The 18,296-nt window shown below is 44.4% G+C and overlaps 1 protein-coding gene across 6 annotated transcripts in view; it reads left to right on the top strand.

The window, feature by feature from the left end:
* gstcd (glutathione S-transferase, C-terminal domain containing) overlaps positions 1 to 15,346 on the top strand; it is a 59,694-nt gene extending 44,348 nt beyond the window's left edge. For 3 of the 6 annotated variants that reach the window (XM_071407718.1, XM_071407720.1, XM_071407717.1), the window contains 4 exons: positions 2,974 to 3,107; positions 4,570 to 4,600; positions 13,443 to 13,512; positions 14,579 to 15,346. In XM_071407718.1, coding sequence (XP_071263819.1) covers positions 2,974 to 3,107; positions 4,570 to 4,600; positions 13,443 to 13,512; positions 14,579 to 14,748 — 405 coding nt within the window. In that variant the 3' untranslated portion in view covers positions 14,749 to 15,346. The remainder of the gene's footprint in view (positions 1 to 2,973; positions 3,108 to 4,569; positions 4,601 to 13,442; positions 13,513 to 14,578) is intronic. The other 3 variants (XR_011675699.1, XR_011675698.1, XM_071407719.1) reach the window with 3 other exon arrangements.
* Positions 15,347 to 18,296: the final 2,950 nt, after the last annotated feature.

Below are 18,296 nucleotides of genomic sequence, written 5' to 3'. Positions count from 1 at the left end.
TAATCCATAATTGATACCGGCCTCCACAGAAGCCTCTGGCTTAATGGAAACAGGCTCTCCCCACGTGGACAGTTCCTTTCTTTAGTCTGGTTTTCCAATTGTTTCTTTAGTCTTGTTTTATCACATGGTGTGTCTGTGTTGTCCTTTGCAACGCTCCCTCTTGAGTAAGTAACCAATACAAGCACACAGAGTAGTACCCTCCGAGTGTTTCAAGAAGAAAGAATACATTTGGAATTTGTATGCAGTGCTTCCTCCTCAGAAATGCAAAACAGCCAACAACAACATTTCTCTGGTCTGGTTGGCAGGAAGGACTTCCATCTTTATCACATTACTACAAGGAGGAGGGCTAGCTTCCAAGATGGCCGACGATAAAAAGGCAGAAGGATGCCTCGGAATGTGTTCCTAATATGTGGCTAGTAGCTTCTACTCTTAATCTCTTCTTTTCCGCTGGCGCTGCACGTGCTGAAGTCGCTGGTGGTCTTGGTGCTATTGCTGGTGTCGGCCATTCTACTTCTGATACTTTGCCTATACTGACCTCAATACACCATTTTACAGGGATTTCCCTTCACTGGTATAATAGGTTTAACGAGATGCTGCCATGTTGTTGGAATGAAAACCTGAATCTACAGTATGTCTCCAGGACAAAAGACTAAGGATCCCTGGCTTAAAGAGTTGCATCTAACATCCCAGCACTCTGGTCCTCCTATAAGTACCTGTCTTCTAGTTCCCCGACGTGTCTGGAACGATGCCTTCAGATAGTCATGCCAAAGACGGGCCAACCCAGGCCAGGGTACTGCAGGGCCCCAGTGTGGTCGGGGGGAGGAGAGGCGCTACGTTGGCAGCCAAACAACAGGAGGATTAAGGTCCCTTAAATCTCTAGGCTGCAGTGTGTTTCTCAGGAGCCCTTTCAACTCTCCCTGGAAATGCCTGGCTGAGGTGATCTGAAGCCTTCTGCCGCGACCACAGAATGAGAGAGGAGCGTATACAACAACTTGGCTGCGGTTTTATAGTTAGGTAAATGTCAGAATCCACAGAGAAAAGCCAAGCTGTGACGTAGATGTGAAGGAGCAGGTGGTATATGTTAGAGCTGTGATGGATTACAGCAGTCAGCCTGCCACCATACATTTGATGTGGACTTAATGTAACGTTAGGGGACGTTCATCCCGAAAGAATGGTCGTTAATCGCTCTTTAGCGGGGGATTTGCTATAATTCAAATCTTAAGTCTTGGAAGAGGCTGTCTCGCACATTGAACAGATTCTGTTGTACGTGGCCGAATCAACATGTGTTATCTCGAACGTTGTCTCTGGGGTTCTTTTTGAAGTTCTCCCAACATCATTTTGGATCCTCCATTCAGAGCTGATGACATTGGAGAAATACTTAGGAGTTAGCTAGCTAGTGTTTCTGACTGGGCTCCAATGCTAGGGTGCTGATTGAGAATTACCAGTAGTAACAGTAGGCTGATAAGTACTACCCAGAGCCATAATATTTAGAGAGTTAGGACAACCTTTACAATGTTATATATTGTGTTCTAGTTCTCGACATTCAGATAGTTACATAGCATTGTATAAATATTCCGCCTGTAATGTTAATGGGGAGCTAACATGGCTGCCATAGAATGTTAAAGTGTCATGTAAATGCTTCATAATGCAGAAACCTCATTGGCCCAACTCTCTAAATACATGGCCCTGGTCCAACCTACTCACAACTAAACGTGGTCCCTGGTGCTCAAGTCCACCTACCATAGATGTTATGGGATTTTGATGGGAATGTCTTAGCTTTCAGTCCAAGAGGCTCTCCTCAGAGTTATCAACATCTACTAATCCAGTGTTTACCAAACCTCTCCTCGAGTACCCCAACCATGCCGCTTATCTGATGTATTTCAGACAGTACTAACACTCCGGAATCAATTTGTCAACTGATCAACTAACACTGTACTAATGGATATCGACTTGAAGTGGGCCCCCAGGACAAGGATATTAGGAAAACAGTCTGCTACAGTAGAGTCTCAGAGGTTCTCTCTCTCTGTCTGTTTCTCTCCATCTCTCTCTCTCTCCGTCTGTTTCACTCCATCTCTCTCTCTCCATCTCTTTCACTTCATCTCTCTCTCTCCGTCTCTTTCACTCCATCTCTCTCTCTCCATCTCTTTCACTTCATCTCTCTCTCTCCATCTCTTTCACTTCATCTCTCTCTCTCCGTCTCTTTCACTTCATCTCTCTCTCTCCGTCTCTTTCACTCCATCTCTCTCTCTCCGTCTCTTTCACTTCATCTCTCTCTCTCCGTCTGTTTCACTCCATCTCTCTCTCTCCGTCTGTTTCACTCCATCTCTCTCTCTCCGTCTGTTTCACTCCATCTCTCTCTCTCCGTCTGTTTCACTCCATCTCTCTCTCTCCGTCTGTTTCACTCCATCTCTCTCTCTCCGTCTGTTTCACTCCATCTCTCTCTCTCCGTCTGTTTCACTCCATCTCTCTCTCTCCGTCTCTTTCACTTCATCTCTCTCTCTCCGTCTCTTTCACTTCATCTCTCTCTCTCCGTCTCTTTCACTCCATCGCTCTCTCTCTTGCTCTCTCTCTGTCTCCACCCAGCATCCTCTAACCACTCCTCTGGTAATGTGTATTGAGATGCAGAGCGTCACGGTTTACCTGCTCAATGGGAAACCCGGTCCCTCCGTGCCTCCACTGCTAAACGACTCAAAAGTTTGTTTACTCCACACGTTCAGCATCAAACGGCTTCTTTAACTAGTTAATCAGTGAGTTTTTTTCTTCTTCTCCAAACGGTTCGGTTTGTTTTCCCTATTGACTCAGGGTTAGGTTTGCTAGATGTTTTCCAATGAGGTGTATCGTACCGTGACGATGCGATGGATGCAGAGAAAGAGGGTGTTCTGATTGGGTAATTTATAACAAATTTGTGTGACCGTGTGTGCCTGTGTTTTAATGTGTGTGCCTGTGTTTTAACGTGTGTGTGTGTGTCTCCAGGTGGCCCTCCATGCGTGTGGCGTTGCGACAGACATGGTGGTAGAGCAGTGTATCCAGGCGGGAGCGACCTTCGTGGTCAGCCCCTGCTGCTACGGCTTCGTCCAGAACACACTGAAGTTCACCTTCCCCAGGAGGTCTGTCTGCCTGTCTGTCTCAATGCATGTATTTCTGCCTGTCTCTCTGTCTCAATGTCTGTCTGTCGGTCTGTCTGAGTTGTCTTTATCTTGTGCCTCCTTACCCATCTTCTTCTGTTATCTTTATCGACTGTATCTCCCACCATTTCTGCCTCTCTCTCGCTCCACCGGTCTCTCCATCTTCATTTGTACCTCTCTGCCTCCTTCTCTATCTGCGTTGGTCTCTGGCTTATGTTTTCTTCCACAGCATCTACGACTTCTGTGTCACCCTGCTCTCTCATTCAGTCCATTCAATCAGCATTAGGAGAATGATCTTTCAGTACAGGGCTGCTGTCACAAAATGACAGAGTAAAAAAACTACTGCATAACCAAATAAGTTGGCGAACACGAATCACTGATCACTCGGAAAATGTCTTCTGCTCATTTCATTCTGGGGCCGGAGCCGAACTTATGTGTTTGATGCCTTGATATTTTCCTAGGCTGAGGTATGATCCGAAGAGTGTGAAATGTGCTTGAGGGCATGAACACGAGGGAGAGGGAGAAAAATGTAGGAGCTAGTTTATTGTGCTGTTGTTCCTGTTGCCATGACAGCACTCTGACTGACTGGTTTGTGAAGTGGCTGGTATGAGAACTAGGAGGAAGGATACATGACATGTTGACAACACAAAGGCCTCAATGACCACAAAACATGGTATTCTAAAGAGAGAATGCACTGAAGGTTGTGCTATATCACTGCTACTGGCATAGCTAAAGGCTGTTACTAGATATGAGGTGGGCCCTGTAGCAGTGTCAGTATTCATGCTACTCTGCACTACACCACAGCCTTAACTAGTTCATCCTCAGGTTATGGTCCCGAAGACAAACCTTCACCAAGAGTCAACATACCAAGTTTAAATTCCCAAGTGCAGTCTGCAGAATACCTGAGTTTTTTTATATTCAGCACCTGCTCAGGAGCTTTGGATGTGTGTACATCATATTTACAGTACCTAGCTATGGAGTATGTGACCGAGAGGCTATAGCCGGCCAAGTGAAACATTCGAGTCCTCAACTGAGTGGTCTGACTGCCCGTGACGTGACATGACCTTTGACGTCTTCAGTGCCATGTTGATTATTAGCTAGCTTTAAGCTCTTTCTCGCTACTCTTTAACATCACAATCAAACTGCCTGTTTCCCAGGACATCGGATAAAGAACTTGCTCAAAAGGAGCATGGTTTTTGTTTTTTTGTCACGTATGGAGTTTATCATCAGAAGATAGTTTGTTATGTCATGACTTATCAAGACAAAAGAAGATGGACTTAGTATGTGAATGTCAGTGTGAACAATAGACACTAGTACAATGCACTACAAATAGTTTTCCCACAGAAAAGCACAACGTGCAGATTTGCTGAAAAGTTTTTACACTCGTCTTTTCTCTGAGCATTATTCCCAAAATATCTCACTTCTTTCAAACTCTTTTTTGCAGCAAAAGGTTTCTGGAGACACTGAGTTACAAGGTAGGTTCACTTCATTTCAAATGAGCGCTAGATTTCCCACGCAATCTATTATTTGTTTGGATGCATATCAGCAGCGAAGATTGAACTAAGTCAGATTTAATTTGTCTTTTTTATTTATGGTAATTGCGAACAGTGTTCTCCTACACAGGCTACAACAGTTTTGACCCCTCAGTTATAAAGCATAATAATTTACATTCATGCTGAAACCTGTTGCTCCCTTGCCAGGAGGTACAAGAGGTTATTTATATATATATATATATATATATCATTACTAAAACCTAAAAGACTCCGGAAGAGCCCTGTTTTAGATGCAAAACACGTGCATGGTTTAATTTCAAGTGTAGTCCTAGTCATGTTCTTTTCCATTCGCTGACTCTTTGCAGAGAGAGAGGAGGGGAGAGAGTAGAGAGAGAAGGGGAGGTAGAGAGAGAAGGGGAGGTAGAGAGACGAGGGGAGAGAGAGAGAAGGGGAGAGAGCGAGAGGAGGGGAGAGTAGAGAGAATAAACTATCTGACCTCAGAAATAGCTCTCCTGTTGATTTATCCTGAATGTATCCTGGGAACTAAAGCCAGCATTTACAGGAACTACATCGCTACAATACCACTAATACTAATAATCATTTACCGTAATTGCTGGACTATTAAGCGCACCTGAATATAAGCCGTACCCACAATTTTTTTTTAAAATATGTATTTTGTACATAAATAAACCGCACATGTCTATAAGCCGCAAGTGCCTACCGGTACATTGAAACAAATGAACTTTACACAGCCTTTAAACGAAACACGGCTTGTAACAAAAATAAATAGGCTTTTAAACGAAACACGGCTTGTAACAAAAATAAATAGGCTTTAACGAAACACGGCTTGTAACAATTTTTTTTTAAATAGCAGTAAACAGTAGCCTACCAAGAAAGTCAAACTTCATTGCGGTGGCGATTGTTTTGGCTTTCAGTCGGATCTGCACAGTTGAAACACCTCGGCCGTCTGCTCTCTGTGTGTTGACCCAGTCTTCAAGCTCATTTTCTAGTTCGGGCCATCTGCTTTTCTTCTCTGAAAGCTTTTGTTGTCTTTTTGCACTGAGTCAGTTCCTCACGCTGCTGTTTCCAACGTCTTATCATCGACTCATTAAGGCCAAGCTCCCGTGCAGCAGCTCTATTTCCTTTTCCAACAGCCAGATCGATCGCCTTCAACTTGAAAGCTGCATCATATGCATTTCTCCGTGTCTTTGCCATGATGAGGGTGACAAAATGACTACCGTAATCAGAATGATGGGAAGTTTGAGCGCGCTCGATTTACGTCACATTATGTGACGGTGCTCAGTTTTTTGGCGGCGTGAATCTTGTGAAAAAGAAAAAAAATACATAAATTAGCCGCGTCATTGTATAAACCGCAAGGTTCATAGCGTGGGAAAAAAGTTGCGGCTTATAGTCCGGAAATTACTGTATAAAGTTTTACAGCGCTGTTCATTACATAAAGAAATGTCAAGGCGCTGTAAAGCAACGGCAACAAAAAAACAAGCAATTTCAAAACAACAACATCATTAGTCATCATGAGTAGATCGACGGTCAAGAGACTGAATGTTGAGAAAGTTCATGTCTTGATTGAGGTCAGCGGAGGTTCAAATAATATTCCAAATGTACATTTTAGTCATTTAGCAGATGTACTTGTCCTCTGTGGGAATCGAACCCATAACCCTGTTGTTGCAAGCGCAATGCTCTACCAACTGAGCCACACAGGAGGACAGATGCATCCTTAGTTCACTCCCTTCCTTGGAGTCATCAATATTTGGTAGGTAAAAGCACGGCTCTATGTCAGATCAGTGATTACTTCAAGGAAGGCAGGATGCCTTTTCAGAGTATCAGAACAGGGCCTAAGTCGTATCACTTGACACCGACAGTGCACTGAACTGGTAGGAGATGATGACATCATAATATCTTAATGATGTATGGCAGGGTTCCCAACTGGCGGCCCGCATGCCGATTTTGGCCCGCATTTGATTTTTTTTTTTTAATATTTTTGGGGGACTTAAGACTGTAAAAACAACAGCAAATCAGCTCCAAGTGATTTTAATTTTGGAAATCTGTTCCAAGTGATTCCCACGCATAATAGAGAGACATTCACTATATATATAAAAGTATTAGGACACCCCTTCAAATTAGGGGATTCGGCTAGTTCAGCCACACAAACATTGGCAGTAGAATGGCCTTACTGAGGAGCTCACCGTTATAGGATGCCACCTTTTCAACAAGTCAGTTTGTCAAATTTCTGCCCTGCTAGAGTTGCCCTGGTCAACTGTAAGTGCTGTTATTATGAAGTAGAAACCTTTAGGAGCAACAGCGTCTCAGACGTGATGTGGTAGGCCACACAAGCTCACAGAACGGGGCCGCCAAGTGCTGAAGCGCATATTGCGTAAAAATCATCTGTCCTCGGTTGCAACCCTCACTACCGAGTTCCAAACTGCCTCTGGAAGTAACATCAGCACAACAACTGTTTGTCGGGAGCTTCATGAAATGGTTTTCCACGGCCGAGCAGCCGAGCACAAGCCTAAGATCACCATGCGCAATGCCAAGCGTCGGCTAGAGTGGTGTAAATGCACGCCGCCATTGGGCTCTGAAGAAGTGGAAACACGTTCTCTGGACTGATGAATCACACTTCACCGCCTGGCAGTCCAACGGACTAATCTGTGTTTGGCAGGTGCCAGAAGAACGCTACCTGCCTCAATGCATAGTGCCAACTGTAAAGTTCGGTGGATGAGGAATAATAGTCTGGGGCTGTTTTTCATGGTTCGGGCTAGGCCCTTTAGTTCCAATGAAGGGAAATCTTAACCCTACAGCATACAAAGACATTCTAGACGATTCTGTGCTTCCAACTTTGTGGCAACAGTTTGGGGAAGGCCCTTTCCTGTTTCAGCATGACAATGCCGCCTTGCACAAAGCGAGGTCCATACAGAAATAGTTTGTCGAGATCGGTGTGGAAGAACTTGACTGGCCTGCACAAAGCCCCATCGAACACCTTTGAGATGAATTAGAGTTCCGACTGCGAGCCGGCCTAATCGCCCAACATCAGTGCCCAACCTCACTAATGCTCTTGTGGCTAAATGGAAGCAAGTCCCTGCAGCAATATCTAGTGGAAAGCCTTCCCAGAATAGTTAAAATTTTTGTATGTTTTAAATGTAACTTTTATTTAACTAGGCAAGTCAGTTAAGAACAAATTCTTATTTACAATGACAGCGTCCTGAGAACAGTGGGTTAACTGCTTTGTTCAGGGGCAGAATGACAGATTTTTACCTTGTCAGCTCAAGGATTCCCAACGCTCTAACCACTAGGCTACCTGCCGCCCCAGAGCGGAGGCTGTTATTACTTACTTACTTACTTACTTTATTGTTCCCATGGGGAAATGTTGTTGCAGTGTCATGTACATGTTTAAAGTGGTGTTTAAATACAAAACAAAATTGCCAATACAACTTTCATAATAGTTACATACCAATAAAACATTAAAAAAACAGGGGTACAGGGGGTGGCTTGGGTCTAAAATGATTTTGTGAGCCTTGCGGAGGGCCCTGACTTTAAAGATCTCATCCAGGCCTGTCTATTTGACTCCAAGTACCTTGCTTGCTGTGGTGATAATCCTTCTCAGCATATTTCTCTAGCTGACAGTGGCATTGCCAAACCAACGAACAATACAAAAAGTTTAAATACTCTCAATAAAAGATTTGTAAAACAGAGTCAGTATAGTACAGTCTACATTAAAAGATCCCAGCTTTTTGAGAAAGTACAGTCTCTGTTGGCTCTTTTTGTAGATCAGGTCTGTACATTTACTCCACTGAAGCTTATTGTCCAAGAGGACACCCAGATATTTGTATTCCTCTACAATCTCTATATTCTGGCCTCTGATAGATGTTGCAGAGGTAGGTGTTGTACGCTTCCTGAAGTCTATGCACATCTCTTTGGTCTTGTTGGTATTGAGAACCAAGTGTGATTCGTCACACCACTCTACAAAGTTATCTAGGACCGGGCCATGATGTTCCTCGTCATCATGCAACAGGCTGATCAAGGCAGTGTCATCAGCGAACTTAACAAGGTGTCTGTCAGGATGGGAACTAGTACAACTATTAGATATAGCAGCAAAGGGGGGACCAACTCCAAATGAATGCTTTTGAAATGATTTTGGAATGAGATGTTGGACCAGCAGGTGTCCACATACTTTAGGCCATGTGCTGTATGTGATAATAAACAAATGTAAGCAAGGTTTGAAATGATCATGTTTTAGTCAAATATACACTACCGTTCAAAAGTTTGGGGTCACTTAGAAATGTCCTTGCTTTTGAAAGAAACATTATTTTAATGGACAAAAAATGTTGCTTTTCTTTCAAAAACAAGGACATTTCTAAGTGACCCCAAACTTTTGAATCGTAGTGTATCTGCTTGTGCTTCTTGCAGTACATTTTATAGTCTCCAAATTATGTGTAATTGTCTCTCGGACCCCTGACCATCTACTCAAGAACAAAATCGTCCCGCGACTGGATCTAGTCAATGATCCCTGATGTATGGCCTCAATACTCACTACACTACCTGCTATAGGGCCTCGCCATGACAACTGGAATGTGACAGTTGATGTGTCTTTAAACTGACTACTACCAGTATATTTTGGTAATGGTCTATTCTCTGCAGGAAATCCAATGTCTTAAAAGATTTGGTTTACAGATGAAAGAATAATTTTTCTCCCCATCTTAAAATACTGCTTGTGTATTTTGCAGTGAATTTAGGGTATTTGGTGGTGGAAAGTCGTGTGTGTCATTTATCCCTGTTTTGTTCTGTCTAGTTTGAAAGAAACTTTGACAAAGAAATTTGACCACATAGTTGATCGCATAATTGCAGTCTGGAAAGAGAAATCAATATTCCATTTTAAGCAACCGGATTCATTTTCCGGCAAATAACATGCATGTTCTCTGTCTCTCTAAACCTCCCTCTGTGCTGAATCATCACAATATGATTAACGATTCTATTCTATTTCATTTTCAATGAATTCCTTCAGTCAAATCAAATCACATTTTATTAGTCAGATGCACCGAATGCTTACTTACGAGCCCCTAACCAACAATGCAGTTAAAAAAAATACAGATAAGAAAAATAAATAAAAGTAACAAGTAACTGAAGAGCAGCAGTAAAATAACAATAGTGAGACTATATACAGGGGGGTACCAGTACAGAGTCAATGTGCGGCGGCACTGGTTAGTTGAGGTAATATGTACATGTAGGTAGAGTTATTAAAGTGACTATGCATAGATGATAACAACAGAGAGTAGCAGCGGTGGAAAAGAGGGGGGGATGCAAATAGTCTGGGTAGCTATTTGATTAGGTGTTCAGGAGTCTTATGGCTTGGGGGTAGATGCTGTTTAGAAGCCCTTCGGACCTAGACTTGGCGCTCCGGTACTGCTTGCCGTGCGGTAGAATAGAGAACAGTCTATGACTAGGGTGGCTGGAGTCTTTGACAATTTTTAGGGCCTTCCTCTGACACCACCTGGTATAGAAGTCCTGGATGGCAGGAAGCTTGTCCCCAGTGATGTACTGGGCCGTACGCACTACCCTCTGTAGTGCCTTGCGGTCGGAGGCCGAGCAGTTGCCATACCAGGGAGTGATGCAACCAGTCAGTATGCTCTCAATGATGCAGCTGTAAATCCTTTTGAGGATCTGAGGACCCATGCCAAATCTTTTCAGTCTCCTGAGGGGGAATAGGTTTTGTCGTGCCCTCTTCATGACTGTCTTGGTGTGCTTGGACCATGTTAGTTTGTTGGTGATGTGGACATCAAGGAACTTGAAGCTCTCAACCTGCTCCACTGCAGTCACGTCGATGAGAATGGGGGCGTGCTCGGCCCTCTTTTTCCTGTAGTCCACAATCATCTCCTTTGTCTTGATCACTTTGAGGGAGAGGTTGTTGTCCTGGCACCACACAGCCAGGTGTCTGACCTCCTCCCAATAGGCTGTCTCGTCGTTGTCGGTGATCAGGCCTAACACTGTTGTGTCATCGGCAAACTTAATGATGATGTTGGAGTCGTGCCTGGCCGTGCAGTCATGTGTGAACAGGGAATACAGGAGGGGACTGAGCACGCACCCCTGAGGGCCCCTGTGTTGAGGATCAGCATGGCGGATGTGTTGTTATCTACCCTTACCACCTGGGGGCGGCCCGTCAGTAAGTCCTGGATCCAGTTGCAGAGGGAGGTGTTTAGTCCCAGGGTCCTTAGCATATTGATGAGCTTTGAGGACACTGTGGTGTTGAACGCTGAGCTGTAGTCAATGAATAGCATTCTCACATAGGTGTTCCTTTTGTCCAGGTGGGAAAGGGCAGTGTGGATTGCATCATCTGTTGATCTGTTGGGGCGGTATGCAAATTGGAGTGGGTCTAGGGTTTCTGGGATAATGGTGTTGATGTGAGCCATGACCAGCCTTTCGAAGCACTTCATGGCTACAGACGTGAGTGCTACGGGTCGGTAGTCGTTTAGGCAGATTACCATAGTGTTCTTGGGCACAAGCACTATGATGGTCTTCTTAAAACATGTTGGTATTACAGACTCGGACAGGGAGAGGTTGAAAATGTCAGTGAAGACACTTGCCAGTTGGTCAGCGCATGATCACAGTACACGTCCTGGTAACCCGTCTGGCCTGGTGAATGTTGACCAGTTTATAGGTTTTACTCACATCGGCTGCGGAGAGCGTGATCACACAGTCTTCTAGAACAGCTGGTGCTCTCATGCATGTTTCAGTGTTATTTGCCTCGAAGCGAGCATAGAAGTCATTTAGCTCCTCTGGTAGGCTCGTGTCACCGGCAGCACTTGGCTGTGCTTCCCTTTGTAGTCTGTAATGGTTTGCAAGGCTTGCCACATCCGACGAGCGTCAGAGCCGGTGTTGTATGATTCCATCTTAGTCCTGTATTGACGCTTTGCCTGTTTGATGGTTCGTCGTAGGGCATAGCGGGATTTCTTATAAACTTCCGGGTTAGAGTCCCACTCTTTGAAAGCGGCAGCTCTAGCCTTTAGCTCAGTGCGGATGTTGCCTGTAATCTATGGCTTCTGGTTGGGGTATGTACGTACGGTCACTGTGGGGACAACTTCATCGATGCACTTATTGATGAAGCCAACGACTGATGTAGTGTACTCCTCAATGCCATTGGAGGAATCCCGGAACATATTCCAGTCTGTGCTAGCAAAACAGTCCTGTAGCTTAGCATCTGCTTACTCTGACCACTTTTTTTATTGATCTAGTCACTGGTGCTTCCTTTAGTGTTTTGCTCCTCGTCTTAGCGAAGAGAGGCTGTATTACTGTGACTACGGTATTTCCACTCTAAAACCCTGATGAAGGCTAAAGGCCAAAATTAAGATTATTTTTTAATCAACTTCAGTTGTCCTCAGAGTTGCTGAATTTCCCCTTCACCTCACTCTAAAACCTTAGGCCAGTGGCTGTGGTGGTGGCTAACAGAAACCAATATGGCAGTTCACTGCTACTGTAACACAGTGAACCAACCAATCACAGTCTCGGGTGTGCACTCTTTCCCCCCTGAGCTAGTTGAACAGACTGACAGCGGAGCGCCATGACAGATAGCCTTCCGCGGCTGTAATACAACGCTAATGATGTGAGGTATTGGTGCTTGGCGCTGAGTCATAGTGGTTAAACCTTGGCTAGGACGGTACTGTCCTGATCCTTCCACAGTGAAGAATGGAATCACTTAGAGCTAGAGGATAACTAGTGTTTTTCTGTGGTTGGGGTTTTTACCGTAGGGTTGTAGAAAAAGGGGTGTAGAAGATGACAAGATGGTGAATAAAGAAAGACATGAGAAGATCCCTACTGTTCCCTGGGTTTTGGTGTTTTTACCTTCTGGGGAAGAAAAATTAGGAAGTGGTAAGAGCAGGAAGGAGACTCATTCTCCCAGAGGTCAGAGATGTGGCTCTAATGATGTACAGCATGGCTTTATACAGAGACTTTCAGGAAAGCCTGGAACGAACATTCTACTGCTGGGGTTGGTTGAAGTCTGTGGAAATAAAACATTTAATAAATATGCCATTTAGCACATGCTTTTATTCAAAGCAACTTAGTCATGTGTGCATATATTGGTGTGTCAGCTGATGAGTTTTAGCTGTAGCTGTGTGTGGTGTGAGTTTGAGTTAACATTCTCTCTCTGTGCTCTCCCTCCATCTCTCTTTCTGTTCTCCCTCCATCTCTCTTTCTGTTCTCCCTCCATCTCTCTTTCTGTTCTCCCTCCATCTCTCTCTCTGTGCTCTCCCTCCATCTCTCTTTCTGTTCTCCCTCCATCTCTCTTTCTGTTCTCCCTCCATCTCTCTTTCTTTTCTCCATCCATCCCTCTCTCTGTGCTCTCCCTCCATCCCTCTCTCTGTGCTCTCCCTCCATCTCTCTGTGCTCTCCCTCCATCTCTCTCTGCTCTCCCTCCATCTCTCTCTTCTCCCTCCACCTCTCTTTCTGTTCTCCCTCCATCTCTCTTTCTGTTCTCCCTCATCTCTCTTTCTGTTCTCCATCCATCTCTCTTTCTGTTCTCCATCCATCTCTCTTTCTGTTCTCCATCCATCTCTCTTTCTGTTCTCCATCCATCCCTCTCTCTGTGCTCTCCCTCCATCTCTCTCTCTCTCTCTGCTCTCCCTCCATCTCTCTCTCTTCTCCCTCTACCTCTCTCTCTCTGCTCTCCCTCCATCTCTCTCTCTCTTCCCCCTCCACCTCTCTCTCTGTGCTCTTCCTCCATCTCTCTCTCTGCTCTCCCTCCATCTCTCTCTCTTCTCCCTCCACCTCTCTCTCTGTGCTCTCCCTCCATCTCTCTCTCTGTTCTCCCTCCATTTAGGAGCACATGATCCTCTGCCGCTTCGCAGACCAGACGGCTGTCCAGCTGCCTTCAGAACAACGCTTAATAGGTGACAGACACACTGTCACTCACACACACACATTGTGATTGACCCCCAAATAAATGATCACCTTTTAACACAAACAGGCCACTAATGTCATTTGGCGCCGATTCATGTTGACCGCAAAGTCAAAGGGGATATTATTGTATATCTCCATCAAACTGATACTCCCTTCAGTACCTGGGTCCGTATTTAAAAAGTGCCTCTCAGTAGGCTTGCTTGCCCCCTGTCCATAGAATCTTATTCATCGTGATTTTAAAGGCAAAACATATCCTATACCAGCACATTCAATACTTGTGAATAATTAGTGAAGGTACTCCCCGTTGTGTTTTCACTTTGAACCGCCCTCGTACGTTCCCTACCTGACACTTCCTGTCATAGAAGATTCCGCTGGCGGGGTGCTGCCGCCGCCATGACACCCCTTCCTCAACCTCTCCTCAACTCACACTTACCATCTTTGATCTTATTCCTTATTCCCCGAGCCCGTCAGATCTGAGCGTCGGTCCGTCTGAGACTCTTGAGTGCTGTAGACGCGTTTGTTGTCTGTCTGGGTCTGCTTCAGAGCCACTGAGCAGCGTAATGCGGTTAGTGGGCTTTTGCCTTTAAAGCAAGCTTTGATAGGGGAGTGCCAGTGGAAGTGATCCCAAAGTCTTAATAGGCAAGAAGAGAGTTGTTGGTACTGAAGAGGCCGGTCTAGGAAGCGTCTGCAGTAGAATGTTGAGAATGAGGGTCATATAAGGAAAGATGAACAGATCCTGGTGGAATGTCTTCATGTCTTATTCCGCCTCAATAAACTGATTTAAAGGCTGCTACAGTACAGAAGAGGCCTACGGGTGTTATCCACAAAGGACTCACTTTGTTTATCCATAGTAATATGAAAGCAAATTCTAAGAATGATTAGAACAAAGACAATTCTACTGTGAGACAGGGGAACATTCTGTCAGTTGTTTTAGTTATGTACTGTCTCTGTGCACTGCAATTCACCTCTTAGTTGCCAGTGTGTGGAATATAAATTACCTCCATTATTGTTCTATCAGTGACATCATCACTCTGGTCTTTGACCCCTCTCCTCCAGGTAAACAGTGCATGGGCCTGGTGGACCTGGACCGCTCCTGGGCAGCAGAGACTCATGGGTACTCTGTCAGGGTGATGACCATGGAGCCAGACAGCTGCTCCCCCAAGAACAACATGCTGGTGGGTGTTGCTGGAGGCGGGGCTGGAGGGGACAACTATGCCACACAGTAAACCAGAGGCATGTCAGTTGGCACCCAAAGGAAGGTCGAAAAACAAAAGGAACTACCTCGACTTGTCCAATAAGAAGACAGATTTACGTTTGTTGTTGCAAAATGTTTCGCTACGGTTTGCCCTAATGATCACGACCCAGGGTTGTGTTCAGTCGGGAGAAAACGTCTTGAAACCAAGTGAATCAGGGAGGGAGGGACTTGTCCAATAAGAAGAACATAGAATAGGACCCAACATACAGTCCGTTTCAAACTGAGAATACAGCACTGTAAGGAAACAAACAGCATCAGTCGCTGGACCAAGATCCTAAGTCAAATCAATCATCTCGGAGGAGTTGAGGGATTTGTCTTGAGATCAGAGAAGAATGAATCACCCTGGTTGAATTGATGATGATGATATTTGACCTACAATCAAGAAAAAGCCCTTTAGACCCTTTTCCCTGATGATGATCTGGGGCAGGTGTCCTAGTGTTTAGTTCTCTTGGAATGGTTTTATGGGTATTGGAACTGAGCAATGTCTTTGTTTTATCCCTTAAATGAGTTTTAATGAGCGGGCAATTATGTGGATATTGAATTAATAAACACACTGGAACTTGAGTGTACTCCAAAAGTCTTGTAAAATGTTTATTTTTAACCATTTACTTTGCTCTATTACTTCATCCACATCAGGGCTCGCAACTGTTGATTTGATATACATTTAGGTCACTGCATTATGTAGCTGGATTGACAATTTAGTTCTGTTTCAAACTTTAGTTCTGTTTCAAAAGTGTCTTAACTCGTAAAGCCTGCTTCTTACCATTTCAATTTTTTGCCAAAATTGTGGCCATTCTTGTCTGCTCCAACAGGATTTACATTAAGTCAAATGAATGTTCCTACCTCAAACAGGGGAAAAATAAATTGATCATATTTCCACATGCCATTTTTTGCTAATTGTATGAATAGCGATTCTGTAATAGTGCTCGGGCCTTCTCCCATCTCTCCTAACCAATAATCAGGTATTACAAGAAGAAAAACTAAAGAAAACTTGCTCAAAAAATCCCTGTCCTGCTTAGTTTTTAAATTATTCATTCTAATCTGGAAGCCGTCCATGTGAGACATTCAATGCTTTTCTTTGTTCTATTTCATTTTGTATATAAAGGTTCAGAATTTGATCAAAGCAAGCATAACTCTCAAACAGGGCTCATGCAGCATTTACCATGATTCCTCAAGGATTATTTTTCCTTGTGCTGAGTGCCAGTGAAAAAAGGCCGTATTTTGCATATCCTAATACATCAACAGCATCTATGAATATTTCATGAAGGCTTGGCTGTTGGAAAGGTCAGCGTGCTGGATGGAGTGCACTGTTGCTTCTAGGGAGAAACCACAAAAAACATTCGTTGTAATGATATATTATATATACACTCCCTAAAGCTGTTTATTCTCGCAGTTGGTAGTTTATATGTGATGTCCATGCCAGAGGAGGCTGGTGGGAGGAGCTGTAGAAGGACGGGCTCATTGTAACAACTGAAATGGCATATAAGGAACGGAGTCAAACGTGGTTTCCATATATTTGATAACGTTCAATTTATTCCATTCCAACCATTACAATGAGCCCGTCCTTCTATACCTCATCCCACCATCCTCCTCTGGTCCATGCACCTTATTCGTTGCGCCCGGGGCCTACGCCTTACAGAATTCCTTGAAAGGGCTTGAGATGAGAACATGGAGGTACGAGAATGGAATCTCACCCAGGCTCATTGTTCCACTAAGGGTTCTGACACTTCCAAGGCTTCCAATCTTCAGCTCCTCATCTGAATTCCGCAAGCAGAGTCAATCTATCCCGGGGTGAACGGCTAGAGACACTGCTCTCATCCAGGGGGATGGGATTATTTCAAAGGGAAACGGCTCCTTCCCCTAACTGCTGCCCGACCTTCAGCGCCTGCAGCTCTGCCCAAGTGTGCATGACGGAAATGCATATAGGCAGCAAGAGAGAGTAGTGGGGAATGGCCAGGCTAATCGTGCATTAGGGAAGGATACTGAAGTGCCCGAGCAGGTAGAGGCAACCGGACTTAGCCAACTACGCTCATAAGGGAATGGAGAGTGTTGGCTGTCGGCTGTGTGTACGTGCGTGCATTTGCTCAGAGAGAGTGGTTTGGCTGATGTGTGTGTGTGTGTGTGTGTGTGAAGGTAAAAGCGAAGCTTGAGCTTATTTCGCAGTTAATGAGCCTGCTGGGAGGATTTTGTTCCCGTTTCCAATCTATTTGTTTGTGGCCCTCTCTCTGCTTGGTGTAGGAGGGATGTATATTAATCATCATAGATCATTGTGTTCTAGTACAGCAGAGGTCCTGCCACCCTGGGGTTCGTTCAGGATCATTAAAGTCCTGTAGGCGTTTTAAAAACGTTCCACACCGTTCAACATAACCGACAAGGTTGAGTAATTGGTTGCGAAAACACTGTTTAAATTAGAAGTTAGAACTAAGTGGTCTTATAGCAGTTTATTTTATTAACCACTGATTATTAACCATTTCGATTATAAACGTTCCCCTATTTCATTACACCCCGTATTGTTTATGATAGAGAGTGGAACAGTTTATGGCTCCATATTTGGTCTGTTGATATGAATTTCCCCCTATGACAAATACCAGGGCTTCATTTCCGATGTCCTTGGTTCTATTATTTGGCCCTGCTGGGCTGGCAGGCGTGTAGAGACTGAGGAAGAGACAGGCACTGATATACAAGCTCCCGTTAAAATGGGCATGAAAGTAGTTCCAATCCAACCATGGCCATTTCATACAGCTGCAGTTATTTTTAGAGGCTTTTATCTTCAGAGGATGAAACTCAAAAGTAACAAGTCCATATATTTTATTCTATGGAATACAGGCCAGCACCAGTAATTAACTTGTCTAGGTGTGAGTTGTTGCTTTTTGAATAGAAACCAAACAAATCTGAAATTCTAGTGATGAGTTCATTAAAAGGGACCAACAGGGTTCAATGTAACCAGACTACACCGCACTAGTTTTTTTGTGGAGTTTATTCAGGGAGGCCTAGTGCCTCAGTTTCTTCCTGTATGCTAGAGCAAGGCAGAAGATTCATGACCTACTCAGGGACAGGGGCAATAGAGGGCCAATTCTACCATGTATCAAAAATAGCTACGACAAATAAGTCCTGAGGTAGTCTGAAATCGTTTTAAAACCTTCATGTCTTGTAAAGTTTGGATGCGGACGGTGATATGTGTTAGTGATCTCATGCTGAATGTAGCTGCACCCTTTCTACTATCAGTACGAGGTTCTTTTCTCATTGTAACATTTTATTTACTGATATGCCTTCTGAAAAACAGACGCTACTAGTAACTGCGTCACTGCTCAGAAGACGAGACAACTCTTCAATGAGAAACGGACAGATGAGTGCTCTCTCAAAGAGCGGCAGCTGAACTTCAGCTGGTTTCAAACCTGAACCACTCCCTCAACTAAAGAGCCAAATGCAGAGGGAAGCACACCTTACGGACATATAAACATCTCGTCACAAGTGTATGTGGGAGAGAGTGGAGGACTAGTAATCAGTGTGGAAATAGCA

Source organism: Salvelinus alpinus, chromosome 6, assembly GCF_045679555.1.
Source record: "Salvelinus alpinus chromosome 6, SLU_Salpinus.1, whole genome shotgun sequence".
Taxonomy (NCBI): domain Eukaryota; kingdom Metazoa; phylum Chordata; class Actinopteri; order Salmoniformes; family Salmonidae; genus Salvelinus; species Salvelinus alpinus.
This window is presented reverse-complemented; position numbering and strand designations above follow the sequence as displayed.